The 14,605-nt window shown below is 43.8% G+C and overlaps 1 protein-coding gene across 1 annotated transcript; it reads right to left on the bottom strand.

Moving 5' to 3' along the window:
* Window positions 1-4,692: 4,692 nt before the first annotated feature.
* Window positions 4,693-8,868, bottom strand: mrpl12 (mitochondrial ribosomal protein L12). Its single transcript, XM_085934884.1, has 5 exons — window positions 8,672-8,868; window positions 7,297-7,504; window positions 6,974-7,048; window positions 5,570-5,704; window positions 4,693-5,241 (listed from the first exon to the last, which is right to left on the bottom strand). The coding sequence occupies exons 1-5, from the start codon at window positions 8,728-8,730 to the stop codon at window positions 5,125-5,127; spliced, it is 594 nt and encodes a 197-aa protein (XP_085791010.1). The 5' UTR covers window positions 8,731-8,868; the 3' UTR covers window positions 4,693-5,124.
* Between the last annotated feature and the right edge of the window lie 5,737 nt (window positions 8,869-14,605).

Raw genomic sequence — 14,605 nt, 5'->3', positions numbered from 1 at the left:
CAAAGTGAAAGTTGTTGGTCTTTCTGGCAATATGGCCAGGCAGCTTCTCGAATAAGGTGCGTCCGTGGGAAGCGCCATTGAACGTGTGACGCCCGCAAGCTGTTCAAGAGGAGCACTAATATGGCTCATCTTTTAGCCCTCTCAACAAATAAATGCAGTGGATCTTTTTTTTCAGATTTTATGCTGGCGGGGGGGGTGCAACAACATTCCGCTGACATTGTCCTAAGCTTTTAAGCCATTTGGAAGCTTGCTTATCACTTGGACACATCCACAGGCTTCAATATTCACGATTGAAGACAGACAAAGACGCTAACACACTGCGCATCGCACACGAGTCCTCCGGGTACTTTAAGGCATCTCTTCTGTCTGACTTTGCAAGCACAATTCTTTTGCTGCTGACAAGCATGGGAGGCAAATGTCAGCAGACACTTTGAAGAGGTGGCATCACAATGGAACACGCCACGCTTTAAAGGTTCTGGGCATTCAGGGTGTTCTTGGAGGGCACGCCGACTTTTCAATTCATGCATGTTTTGTGAACAAGGTGTGAACTTGAGCGCAAGAGCTACTTCGACTGTCGAGCAAAGACGAGCAAGCAATCGGCTTCAAAGTTACGTACGTTCATGAAAGTTTGATGAGCATGCTGACAGTTGGAATTCAAGCTGCAAGCCTCGCACCACACCGTCGTTATAGTCTGGATTTTTTTTTGCAGCGATGCCGGTCCAGCATTTGAACAAGTGCCAGATGGGCTCATTTGCGAGCTTTTGGTTAAAAACATGCCATGAAGCCGACGGCTTATCAAGGCTGTTTACACGGGCGGTGAAAAGAAGTCCAAAACAATGTCTTTAAAATAAAACATGTTGAGCACACACGCAGACACGGTTGAAGAGGGAGCAACATCAATGTGTACATGTTCTATTAGGGGAGACAATCTCTGTACAATGTGATGCTCATATATGTACAATTCTTTTATTATTTTATGTAAACATAACTGCTCAATCAGAACACGTTTACAACACACACAACTGGATGAACACACACAGGGGGGTGATGCCCCCCACACTCAGGTACGAAATAGTCATGTGACAAGTTCCCGCCTTTCCGGGCAGTATAAAATAAGATGACCTGGAGACAGAAGCTGTAGTTTCATCTGCTCCGTGCCTTGTGTATTGACCGCCATGAAACAACCCAAGATCTTGCCAATAAAGAACCAACTCCGTACCCCACATCCTTGCTTTCCTGGCTCAACAACGGACATCCTGTGCAACACGGTATACGCAGAAGCATATTTTGCACGGAGAAACAATTGCTGTAATTTTCCGCCTTTAACTGGCAAATTCAGATTATTTGAGGCCAAGGAAAAAACAATGAAAGCAAATAACAGCTGCGGTCGGTCAAGTTGATGAGGGCAGCGCCTGGGGTATTACGGAGCAGAATACGGCGGTTATGCTAGGGAGCCAAGCTCCAATTCTATATTTTTACTTAAATGCTGTAGGTCGCATGTACAATTCAAAAGGAATTGAGAAAAATGATCACAGCTACATATTTAAATGTCAATTCAAAAACAGGTGTGTACAACTTTGCAAATGTAATTTTTAGAAGGCTGGCAAAAGTAATAATTAACTAAATGTGTTTACTTTTATCATGATTTTGTTCAATTGAAATAAGCAAACCACTCATAATCATTAATTTCTTAGATTTGTGTGTATTTCGATTCAGGAACTACATTTTTATTATTTTTTATTAAAACTTCCATCCAAAACAAATATCTCCAATTCTATATTTTTACGACAAATTTAAGACAGATAAATTTAAAATTTAACAAATAATGCTAATTAATCATGAATTCTTGATGATAAAAGTAGATTCATGTACTATATTAATTTATAATTTAAAATGATTAAATAACTTAAATAGCAACATGTTTAATTTTACATATTATTAATACATTAATAATTCGAAAGACGGATACAGACATCGATAATATTTTATTTGGTGCAGTTGAATTGAAACAATGCACGGAAGAGGATTAGGGCCAGTGAAGAAATAAAACGAGGGGTGACAGGATTCTGACTTTTTTTCTCGGAATTATGACTTTAAAGTCAGAAATCCGACTTTAAAGTCAGAATTCTGAGAATAATGTCAGAATGACTTTAAAGTCAGAATTCTGAGAATAAAGTCAGAATTCCGACTTTAAAGTTAGAATTCTGAGAATAAAGTCAGAATTCTGAGTTTAAAGTCAGAAATTGGGAATTCTGACTTCAGAAATCTGAGAATAAAGTCAGAATTCTGACTTTAAAGTCAGAATTCCCAATTTCTGACTTTAAACTCAGAATTCTGACTTTATTCTCAGAATTCTGACTTTAAAGTCGGAATTCTGACCTTAAACTCAGAATTCTGACTTTATTCTCAGATTTCTGAAGTCAGAATTCCCAATTTCTGACTTTAAACTCAGAATTCTGACTTTATTCTCAGAATTCTGACTTTAAAGTCGGAATCCTGACTTTATTCTCAGAATTCTGACTTTAAAGTCGGAATTCTGACTTTATTCTCAGAATTCTGACTTTAAAGTCAGTAATGATACTTTTGCTTTAATTTGAAATTTTGGGCATCGTGGCGCCTGGCCGCATTTAATTTGACTTTGAAGTCAGAATTCTGACTTTATTCTCAGAATTTCTTTAAAGTCAGATTTCTGAGAATAAAGTTAGAATTCTGAGAATAAAGTCAGAATTCTGAGTTTAAAGTCAGAAATTGGGAATTCTGACTTTAAAGTCAGAAATTGGGAATTCTGACTTTAAAGACAGAATTCTGACTTTATTCTTAGAATTCTGACTTGAAAGTTCTGACTTTAATTCTGTTCTGACAGGATTCTGACTTAATTCTCAGAATTCTGACTTTAAAGTCGGAATTCAGACTTTAAAGTCAGAATTCTGAGAAAAAAAGTCAGAATCCTGTCACCCCTCGTTTTTTTTTTCTTCACTGGCCCTAATCCTCTTCCGTAACAATGTCTCGTCCAACTACAACCATTGAAAGTCTCCCATTGCATGTCCAATGCACGAGTCCCTAATGTTGGGTCCCGCAGGACTTTTCGAGTTGAACTTTGATTTGGCTTGTTGTCCCTGTGTCCACATTGCGAAACACAGTGGATGGTGGGGGTATGGGGTCACAATTGATTTCAGGTTGATGCAACTTGCAGTGTCAGCTACGTTATCGCACTTGTGCATCTTGGTGCAATTTCTCAAACAGATCAATACCAAACAACTAGACAAGGTCAGTAGTGTGTAGTCAGTGGTAGGCAGTCATAGTAATAGTTTAGACATTGTTTCTTTGGAGTATTCAATTCAGTACTTTTTTGTATGTACCTCTACTGTACATAGTAAATGTAAGTGGTAAACAATAAAGGGGCTTTTGCTACAACACTACAAACCTCTACATACGAATTTAATTCATTCCAGGACCTACTTCAAATGTTGAAATAGTCATATGTTGGATCAAATATTCCCATAAGAATGCTCTGTAATTCATTTAATTCGTTCTGCTTAATGATCGTCAAAATTGTTGGACACGTTTTTACGGCCATACTGTTTCTGACGTCATCCCGACGGCCGCCATCAAGCGGGCTAACCATGATGACGTCGTATGTTGGGAATTACTTCGGATGTTGAGTCAAATATTTAATCAAATTTCACATCGTGTGCTGAAAATTTCGTTTGTTTAAGCAATCGACTGTACGTACTTGGCTGAGTGCTTTGAGCTAAGTCAGACCCTGTTGAAATTCTGGATTTCTGCTCCTCTAGTGGCCAAGAGTGGCAACGCACCACGAGGGACAGTCGCAGCTCGAGTTAAACGCAATTCTAGAAGAAAAAATATTCTAGTTGGCCAAAGTAGCTCACCTTATTTCTTCTTTAAAGCTAACCCATCTTACAATTGTATATAATTGGTAATGATCTACAATCAGTATTTGAAATGGGATGTATCTCAAATTTAAGTAAATTGACACGTTACAATAAGGCAGGGGTGTCGAACTTTTTCGCGGGCCGCATTGTAGTCATAGCTTCTTTTGGGGGGCCATTATGACTGTCAACCCAAATAAATGTATGAGCACCTCATATTATATACAGTAAAAGCTACAAAACAAACTGACAAATAACTCACTTACAAATCAGACGACTAAAAACTAGTTGAATATTTAAAAAAAAAAAAAAGCTATTAAAAGTGAGGACAATTTGCAATTCTAGTAACGACACAAATTTGATGCACAATTTGTCTTCACGGGCCACATAAAATGATGTGGTGGGCCCTATTTGTCCCCAGGCCTTGAGTTTGACACATGCAATAAGTTGACAACTGTATTCAAAACATCCAAATATTTCATTACATATTCAATCATTTGTTAAATTATTACTAAATACTACACATTTGTCTTATTCTGAAAATGCTCACTTTTATTTCATCAGAGGGTTGCATGAAACAATCTGGGTGCAGACATCTTCCAAGCAGATACATTTGTCTACTTAAGAAAAATGCATCTGGAGGCAGATGATTTTATTTCAGGCACCTACTTGATGAAATGAAATTGCGTAAACTCAAATGAATTGTGTCATACCGTGTGGCGAATACTGTGATCGACCGGGTGCCGTATTGAAAGGAATCTCATCACTTGACTTCTTGTGTAGAAAACAGGACAAGATAAGCTCGTGTTTCACCTTTTAATGACAACTATTCCTTTTGCAATCAATTAAGCAGTCCTACGCTGAATGGAAGGAAATGTTCTTCTTTTCACGTCAAAAAAAAGCAGTAAATGGAGAGCAGGCCTTAAAAGGTTTGCAAGAAAGATGGAATAATGTGCGATAACATCAGCCAATTTATATAGAATAAGCTCAATTTTTTTTTTTTGCGCGCACACGCGCGCACACGCGTACGCACACGCGTACGCACACACACAAAAACACACACATACACAAAAACACACATACACAAAAACACACAAGGGTCACCGGCAGATGGCGAGCTTATTTGTAAAAAGTTCAGTTTGACTTGTTACGGCCCCACTGAAGAGACTGTATGGAAGAGGGAAGGCTGTTTTGGTAGACAATGGAAATGGCCAAAGTGCATGGGGGCGGGGGTTTACTCCAGGGCCACGGTACCGCCCGCCGCCTGCAACGCCACTTTCAGTTTCTCTGCCTCGTCTTTGGAAACGTTGGCGCGGATCTCCTGAGGAAGCGACTCCACCAGCTTCTTCGCCTGGTTTAGAAAGAAAGGCGCAACCATTGACACTCACATACACTCAAATGAGCAAAAGCAAATAAATGTGATCTGTGATGGAGCGCTTGTACACACACAAGAAACTTTGGTAAAGGCTCTCTCGTTTTGGCAGTTTTCCTTAACGGTCGACATTGCGGCATCTGTGACTGTAAAAAGAGGGACCTCTTGGCGAGTGCGTTAACAAATGGGAACGCGGTTGCTATTTTGCCGTCTCTATATTTATCTTGCCCGTTTGGAAGCTGTTCGGTTCCGAAAATGGCCAAGCAAATGCAATCCTCAAAAAGTCTGGTGGAAATATGGTACCTACCTGCACCAGGTTCAAACCTTGGATGCAGTTCTTCACCTCCTTAATGAGTTTGACCTTCTCTGCCGCATTGACTTCAGTTAGCTTGACAGTGAAGTGAGTCTTCTCTTTCTTGACCGGCACCTCCTCTTCAGCAGCCTGAACAAACGTTTTCTTACTCCACTGCAGATGGCGGAGGAATTGGTTGCAAATCTACTTCTGGAAACATGCCGCCGATAGATCACACAGTGGAGCCTCGGTTTTCGAACACAATCCGTTCCAGAAGGCTGTTCGAGAAGTGAATCGTTCGAATTCCGAATCACGTTTTCCCATTACAAAAAATGGAAAAAAAAAAATTAATCCGTTCCAAGCAACAAAAAAAAAAGTCATTTTTTCATTTGCGCATTTTTGTCCAATCGCGCAACTGCAGCGCACCGCCGAACGCGCAACCGTAGTGGGTTACCGAACGCGCAACTGCACCGCTGGTCGCATTATTGTTACTGAGCCGTCACTGAAATTTAGAAAATATTTTTAAAGTCCTGATGTACTTTCCAAAATTTAAGTGGACCTCAGTGCGCAGAGAGCTTAATCTTGTCCGATCGTGCAACTGCAGCGCACCACCGACCGTGCAACCGTAGCATGCGGCCTACCACGCAACTGCACCGCGTGGTCGCATTATTGTGACAGAGCGGTCGCTAAAATTTCAAAAATATTTTTCCGAATGGACTTTCCAAAACTTAAGTGGACCTCAGTGCGCAGGGAGTTTAATTTGGTCCGATCACGCAACTGCAGCGCACCGGCCGGCGCTCACTGTCGCATTGCTTTAGGAGCATCTTTGTGTTTTAGGATGGCTTTACTGCTCCCACTTGCTTCATTTGGAGGCATGATTAGAGTTGATGCAATCCTTAGAGTGACGAGAATGTAATAACGAACGGAGTCCGTTGGCATGCGGGAGCTCTTGGCTCATCTCGCGAGGTTCGACAACCGAATTTTGTCCAACATCCGAAGCAAAAAAAAATCTCGAATTTTTTGTTCAAAAGAATTACCAGGTCATTCGAAAACCGAGGATCGACTGTATTTGTGAAAATGGAGTTGGGCCAAATGGCAAGAAACAAAGCAGACCAGAGAGTTTGGAGAAAACGGTCCTCAAATAAATTAATCAAAAGATTGCACTTTCCTTCAATGCAATTGAAATGTACATGCTTTAAGGACTTGTGTCTGTCTACTTTCTTCAGGTTGATTGTAAACTTTTGGCAAAGTCTGTAACTCTGCCTTCTATTCATTAATTCAAATACATTCCGCTCGTGATGTCTGAAATGGATCTTGTTTGTATTCAAGTCAGAAGAGGCGAAAGCCCTCGCAGGTAAGAGTTTGGGCACCGCTGTCGCGCTAATCAAGGGGCGGCTCTCAGCTGCAGACGGTTCTTACCTGAGGTCCTGGAGCAGCTGATGCAGCCGTCGCGCCTGTCTGCATCATTGTGACATCCTGAATGTTCAACGTTTTCTGTAACAAGTGCAAATGAACATTCAGGACAAAAATAGAACCGACGTCATGTGAACAGTCAGCTAGGGCAAAAAAAAAACAAAAAAAAAAATAGAAGCGACGTCATGTGAACAGTCGGCTAGGGCAAAAAAAAAAAAAAAAAAAAAAAGGCAACTTAAATAGTAAAACATACAGATAATAGTGCTGATAATTGGGATTTTTTTTCCCCATTTCCCCCAGCCCAGGTAGGGTTAGTGGGGGTGGTTTACCTTGAGAAGCTCATTGAGGTCCGACACCTCTAACAAGGTGAGGCTGGCTATGTCGCTGACCAGTTTCTGGATTTTGGGTGAGTAGTGTTTGGGGGTGCCGTCCAGCGGCGGCGTGACCAGGACGTCAGAGCGGACATTGGCGCTTGTCCTGAGGAGTCTCAGCGAGCACCAGGCCGACATATGCTGCTGCTCCTGCTGAAGCCATTGTCTGAAGAAAGAGCACACGGGATTAGAGCCTATTGGCGGACACATTAGTTTGTTTGTTTATACGGTGGGCACAGCAAAAGAACATTTGATGGCTTATTAAAACGGTTTTACACACAAACATGATGCAAACTTGATTCACCAAACAATTTCAAACTGTTTTAAATTCATCTTACATTACTATCACAGGGAATAGGTTCCATGGGGGGGGGGGGGGGGTGTATTTGTAACTAGAGTAATGAGTTGCTCACCTGTGCCCAAATGAGCAACTTTCACTGAAATTGATCATACAAACAATTTGCTACAAACATTGCATTACATTAATAAGGCACACAATTTAAATGCCTTCTGCAAGCAAAACGAGAAAAGAGGTCAAGCTTGTCATCCAATGTTGCCATTCACACGACCAAATAATTGCTTCATGTTCACACCCATCAGATAAATTTGGGCAGGTTATTTGTGACTCGATCATCATTACATCTGTACATGCAGTACTTTTGTCAAAAATATTTGAGGGTGCTGTGACATTTTTCCTAATGTCAAACCTACTGTAGCACTTTGAGATTCAACAGAAATGTGAAGTGCAATATGAAACAATTGTATAATTTGTTAGTATAATTACGTGCAGAGCCTCTTTTGAAAATAGAGTAATCCACCATCACGGCTTTCTTAAAAAGCACTGTTCACTTTTTGACAAGAGAAAAATCATAGCTTTTCAGTCACAGCTAACAAAACACGTGTTTTTAACAACCCAATGGCACGCCAACAGTGTCAGAGCGTTACTGAGCATCGTTAAGCAAACGAGTGACCTTGACTGCCGACAGCATAAACTTCAGACGACGAACAAAAGACTAAATGTGTGCGAAATGTGGTATAGTAATATCCAAAACGGGTGCACAACAGTCACCTGACCTATGCACCGCTATAATTGCTATAAGGCGCACAATGACGAATACATTGTGCTAACAAGCGCTAACAGCATAGCTCAATGACAAATACGCAGTTTGACAGAAAACATTGTGGAGGAAGTGGAGTAATGCTTGTTTTTCTGTAAAGTACAAGCCTCAGGTCCATCGTCATTGGCCGGCTGCCTGCCCTTGACGAGCCTGACGGACTCCGCCTCGGCCACGGCGTTCGGTAAAACGGCGGGGGAGGGACGGCGCAAACGTACCGGTGGAGGCTCACCGCGGCCCGCAGCGGCATTTGGACGCAGCGTCTGGTGCAGTACATGCTAAGCGCTAACCCAGAGTCCCAAATTCACTGCGGTGCCTTCGATAAGCGGCCTCGTTGCTCGACAAACCGAGGAACTAGTTGTGCCTCAAAAACACATGGCGCCTTTTTCACCGAAGCTGACCTACCCAGCATGCATTGGGAACAAGTACGGGTGCCCGTGTAGACCCCAGCAGATGGGATTTGGGGTTTCACTTTTTTTCTTGCATCAATAGCATCCATTATTTAACAAAATAATCCAAGCAACCAGCTAATGGTAAATTATTGGCTTCCACACTGAATGTTTGCATATTATACTCCTCTCATCCAAATAATCTGGAGGTGGAGCTCGAAGGCGAGCGTCAGGTGGCCGGATTTTCACCCATGGGGCCAGGCAACGTCGGTCCCCCTTCCCCCCATGGATTCACCACCTGTAGGAGAGGCCAATGGTTCACCCCGGTGGATGAGAGGGTAGCCTCCCTCTGCCTTCGGGTGGGGGGACTGGTCCTGACTGTTGTTTGTGTCTATGCACCAAACGGCAGCTCAGAGTACCGATCCTTTTTGGAGTCCTTGGAAGAAGCGCTCTCCTCCTCCATCGTTCTGCTGGGTGACTTCAATGCTCACGTGGGCAATGACAGTGAGACCTGGAAGGGCGTGATTGGGAGGAAGGTCTGGTAAGGTCAATTCAGGAGTGCTGGAGAGGAGGGACCATCGAGAGGTCGAATCTCGGATTCAGGAGCTACAGTGTCCTTTTCCTTCTGGCCGTGGAAAAGTGGACCAGCTCGGCAGCTCCACGTGTTTTGTGAACATGGAGAAGGCATTTGACCCTGTCCCTCGAGGTGTTCTGTCGGGGTACTTCGGGAGTACGGGGTGCCAAACCAACTGATAAGGGCGGTTCGGTCCCTGTAACACCGATGCGAGTGTTTGGTCCGCATTTCTGGCAGCAAGTCGGATTCGTTCCCAGTGAGGATTGGTCTCCGCCAAGGCTGCCCTTTGTCAAGTCAAGTCAAGTTTATTTGTATAGCCCTAAATCACAAGCAGTCTCAAAGGGCTTCACATAGACAATCAATTGACAATAATTCTCAAAGCATCCCCTGATCTTAGGCTCCCAAAAGGGCAAGGAAAAACTAAAAAAAAAAACTACAAGGGGAAAAATGAGAAACCTTGAGAAGGGACCACAGATGGAAGGATCCCCCTTTCAGGATCACCAGGCTGCAATGGATGCAAAGAGGGCACATAAAATACATCATATGGAAACCAAAAAGTGGATGCCCAGGCCAAAGCCAAGAGCTGTCGGAGGTGCCTTCGATTGTCCTGGCAGTGTCCTCCAGGAGGGTATTCCACTGCAGTTCCCTCATGGTGAATTGGTCCACGAGAATCTAGATAGCCATCGTCAGCATGGGTGTCACCTAACCACCTCCCCAGCCGGGGAGGGGTGGGGGAGTGGGGTCGGGGAGAGGTTAAAGGCCACATCATAGAAATACGTCTTTAAACGTGTCTTAAATGTTTCTACTGAGGTAGCAGTTCTAATATCCATTGGCAGGGCATTCCAGAGCTCTGGAGCCCGAATGGAAAATGCTCTAGCCCCTGCAGACATTTTCTTGGCCCTCTGTGTCACTAAAAAACTAGCGTTTTGCGAACGAAGGTTACGAGACGGAACATAAGGAACAACTAAGTCGACGAGATATGAAGGCGCTAAGCCATGCAATGATTTATAGGTTAACAAAAGAACTTTGAAGTCACATCTTAAATGGACCGGGAGCCAATGTAAATTGGCTAATATTGGGGTAATGTGATCAAATTTTCTTGTCCGTGAGAGCAGCCTCGCAGCAGCATTTTGCACTAACTGTAGACTTTTGATGCTGGACTTGGGAAGACCAGAGAATAATGCATTACAGTAGTCCAGGCGCGACGTGATAAATGCATGTATAATAATTTCGGCATCACTGGTCGAGAGGATTGGGCGAATCTTAGCAATATTACGAAGGTGAAAAAATGCTATTCTGGTTATATTTTTAATATGCTGTTGAAAGGAGAGCGTTTGGTCAAATATTACCCCGAGATTAGTTACAGTATCACTCTGAGTGATAGTACGGCTATCTAGAGTTATAGCGGTTTCCTTAAATAAATGTTGATAACGAGCTGGACCAATTATCAACATCTCAGTTTTATCTGGGTTCAGACGAAGGAAGTTGAGAGACATCCATTGCTTGATCTCTGCAAGGCATGCCTCAAGATTACAACAGTCCCGCGGATCTGTCATTGATAATGGCATATATAATTGGGTGTCATCCGCATAACATTGAAAACTAACATTATATTTACGTATTATGTCCCCAAGCGGAGTCATATAAATATTAAATAGAAGTGGTCCTAGCACCGATCCCTGTGGGACACCACACGTAACTTTATAGAGCTCAGAGGACGCATTGCCATGGACCACTCGGTGCGTCCTGTCTGATAGATACGAACGAAACCAGTCTAGTGCTGACCCCGAAATACCAACACAACCTTTAAGACGCTCTAACAAAATATTGAAGTCAACAGTGTCAAAGGCAGCACTAAGATCTAGTAGTAACAATACCGACGAAGTATTTGAATCCATAGCTAAGAGGAGATCATTAGTCACTTTAGCAAGCGCTGTCTCAGTGGAATGATTAGCTCTAAACCCAGACTGAAAAGATTCATATCGATTATTAGCGACCATGTAATCAACAAGCTGCTGCGCTACTACTTTTTCAAGCAGTTTTGCTATGAATGGGAGATTTGAAACTGGCCTATAGTTACCGAGACAGTCCGGGTCAAGATTTGGTCGCTTAAGTAGCGGTTTAATGATAGCGGTTTTAAAGGCTGTAGGCACTATCCCAGAGGAGATAGACAGATTAATTATATTTAGAACGGACGGTCCTAAGATTTGAAATAATTCTTTAAGTAGTTTGGTTGGAAGCGGGTCAAGTAAACATGTTGTTTGTTTAGCCGCACTAACTAATTGTGTAAGCCTTTCGAGGGACACGCATTCAAAATTTGAAAAGGTTATCGCATGATCATCGGCGCCGGTAATCGGCGGTCCTGACTGAATGATCGGAATGGTCATCTTGATCTCATCCCTAATGGAGTCAATCTTCCGAGCAAAAAATTTCATGAACTCGTCAGCCGAGTGAAAGGAGCTATCGGGGGTTGGCTGGCGTAGTGTTAGCTTTGCCACCGATTCTGTTCATAACTTTTATGGACAGAGTTGCCAAGCGCAGCCAAGGCGTTGAGCGTGTCCGGATTGGTGACCTCAGCATTGCATCTCTGCTCTTTGCAGACGATGTGCTGTTGGGTTCTTTAAGCCGTGATCTCCAGCTCTCACTGGAGTGGTTCGCAGCCGAGTGGGAAGCAGTCAGGATGAAAGTCAGCACCTAAATCTGAGACCATGGTCCTCAGTCAGAAAAGGGTGGAATGCCCTCTCCGGTCGAGTATCGAGTTTAAGTATCTTGGGGTCTTGTTCACGAGCGAGGGCAGGATGGAGCATGAGATCGACAGGCGGATCCGTGCAGCATCTGCTGTGATGCGGACTCTGTCCCGTTCCGTTGTGGTTAAGAGGGAGCTGAGCCGAAAGGCGAAGCACTTGATTTACCCGTCAATCTACACTCCTACCCCCACCTATGGTCACAAGCTATGGGTTTTGACTAAAAAAATAAGATCCCGGATACAAGCGGCTGAAATGAGTTCCTCAGCAGAGTGTCTGGGCTCTCCCTTATATGTATAGGGTGAGAAGCTCGGTCATCCGTGAGGGACTCAGTGTTGAGCCGCTGCTCCTCCACATTGAGAGAAGCTAGATGAGGTGGGTCAGCTATCATTTGAATGCCTCCTGGAAGCTTCCTCGCAGAGGTGTTCCAGGCATGTCCCACCAGCAGGAGACCCTGGGGACGACCCAGGGCGCGCTGGAGACTATGTCTCTTGGCTTGCCTGGGAACGCCTTGGGATCCCCCGGGATGAGCTCGACAAAGTGGCTGGGGAGAGGGAAGTCTGGGCGTCCCTCCTACAGCTGCTGCACTCGTGACCCGACCCTGAATAAGCAGTAGAAGATGGATGGACTTTTTTTTTGCACATGTGGGGGGCGTTGACAAAAATGATACTCTGAAGTAAAGTTCAATTAGTTACTCCTCAAGTACTGTTCAGTTCTGCCAGTCACTCAAAATCACATGACTCGGACTCAAGTCCAAGAAAATGTCAAATGTCTGTAAAATAAAAATATAACTAGCATGTGGAATCTATTTGACAGAGTGTTAGAGATGTTCCGACTCTAACTTATTGTGCAAGAACCACACGAGACAGTATGCCCTTTGAACACTTGCACGTGGAGAATTTGTTCGTCATTGTAGATACAGCAATGTCCGAACAAATTCTGCAAGTGGAGAATTTGCTCGTTGCTGTAGACACAGCAATGTCCGAACAAAGTCTGCCGTTGCATTCATGCAAGACAGTATTTATTGAGAGAAGAAGGGTGGGGGTGACAATTTACATGTGTGGTGGCCAAGGTGGGGGTGAAACACCTGGCCTCTGATCACATCATAGCGGGGGATGTTTTACGATGTTGAGTAGACAGAACAACTTTGATTGCGTCTTCTACAATTGGTCAATCAGTGCAAAGGATCTTAGCACTTTGTTCTACTACTTTGTTAAGACAGGACAAGCTTAGGTTAATTATTACTGATTACATTCCAACATAATATGATCAACCTAATCTATTCAACCCTAACATATCCCTCCTGTTTATCATATGATGTTGTCAAGAAAAACAATTTAAAAAACAAAAAAAACAAAACAACAAAAACACAGAAACAGCGTATCATTGCACCCATCACTTGCAAAGCATTTTCGATGGCCAAATCATTAAATGTCTGTAAGACATGTACGGCTAAACAGCATCATTGCAATCTACGTAGATCAATTTTAGTGTGTGAGTGAAAAACCTGCGGCAAGATGTTATAATGCAGGAAAAGTCTCACACGGTCCCTCTGCCTTAGGCGACCAGAATGTTACCAATAACAACAGTCAAGACAAAAATTGCTTGTGATTGTTCAGCCGTCGGGGGTTTGGCACGCCCACTGTTGGAGGGTGAGCACAATTCTCACCCCCTCTGCAGCACTGCTTCGTCGGGGGAGAACCTGGAAGTGTCTGCCGTGCGGTTGTCATCTTCAGTCTTCAGTGGCCAGGGTAGACTACCTGGCCACCAAGGGGGAAGAGGATTATTCTGCCTCTATTTGAATTGGGGGCGCGGACGCTGTCGATGGTGGATCTGCTTCCTTGCTGGAACCGTCGTGTTGCAGTCATCAAGTCCAGAACCATCCCCAGACAGGATCATGAGAGTCAAAGGTCACAACAGCCCTGCGTCGACATCCAGAAGAGTTGCGTGCTGTCGTCAGCTGATGATGTTGTATCCTGTAGGTGTGGTCTGTCACCCACACTGGTGCACACACTCTTGTCCAGTTGGCGGGCAGCATCGGACAACCACTTGAAATGGCTCTCTTATCCTGACACTCAACGGTGATGTCCAAAGCTCCCATCCAGTGTCCTCCTGGAGAGCAGTCGTCGTTGATGCATTTGTGGGTCTTGTTTCTTGTCCCCTGGTTCGTTGCACTGCCGGATTCCGTCAATCCACTGTTGTTCGACGAAGGCAGACCTAAGATGCTGGCCCAGCGAAGAATTTACTTGCCAGGTCTTTTCTTTACCAGGTCCTCCTAATGGACGCTGGCTTGTCGACAATGCAGCACGTCGTCCTCCGTCGATCAGCAGTGGGTATGTTGGATCTGGGTCACGGCACCAAAATGTTAGAGATGTTCCGACTCTAACTTATTGTGCAAGAACCACACGGGAGACAGTATGCCCTTTGAACACTTGCAAGTGGAGA

This window comes from Syngnathus leptorhynchus, chromosome 16, assembly GCF_054491065.1.
Source record: "Syngnathus leptorhynchus isolate UIUO chromosome 16, UIUO_Slep, whole genome shotgun sequence".
Taxonomy (NCBI): Eukaryota; Metazoa; Chordata; class Actinopteri; order Syngnathiformes; family Syngnathidae; genus Syngnathus; species Syngnathus leptorhynchus.
Note: the sequence above shows the minus strand (reverse complement) of the source record. Positions and strands in the feature narration are given on the sequence as shown.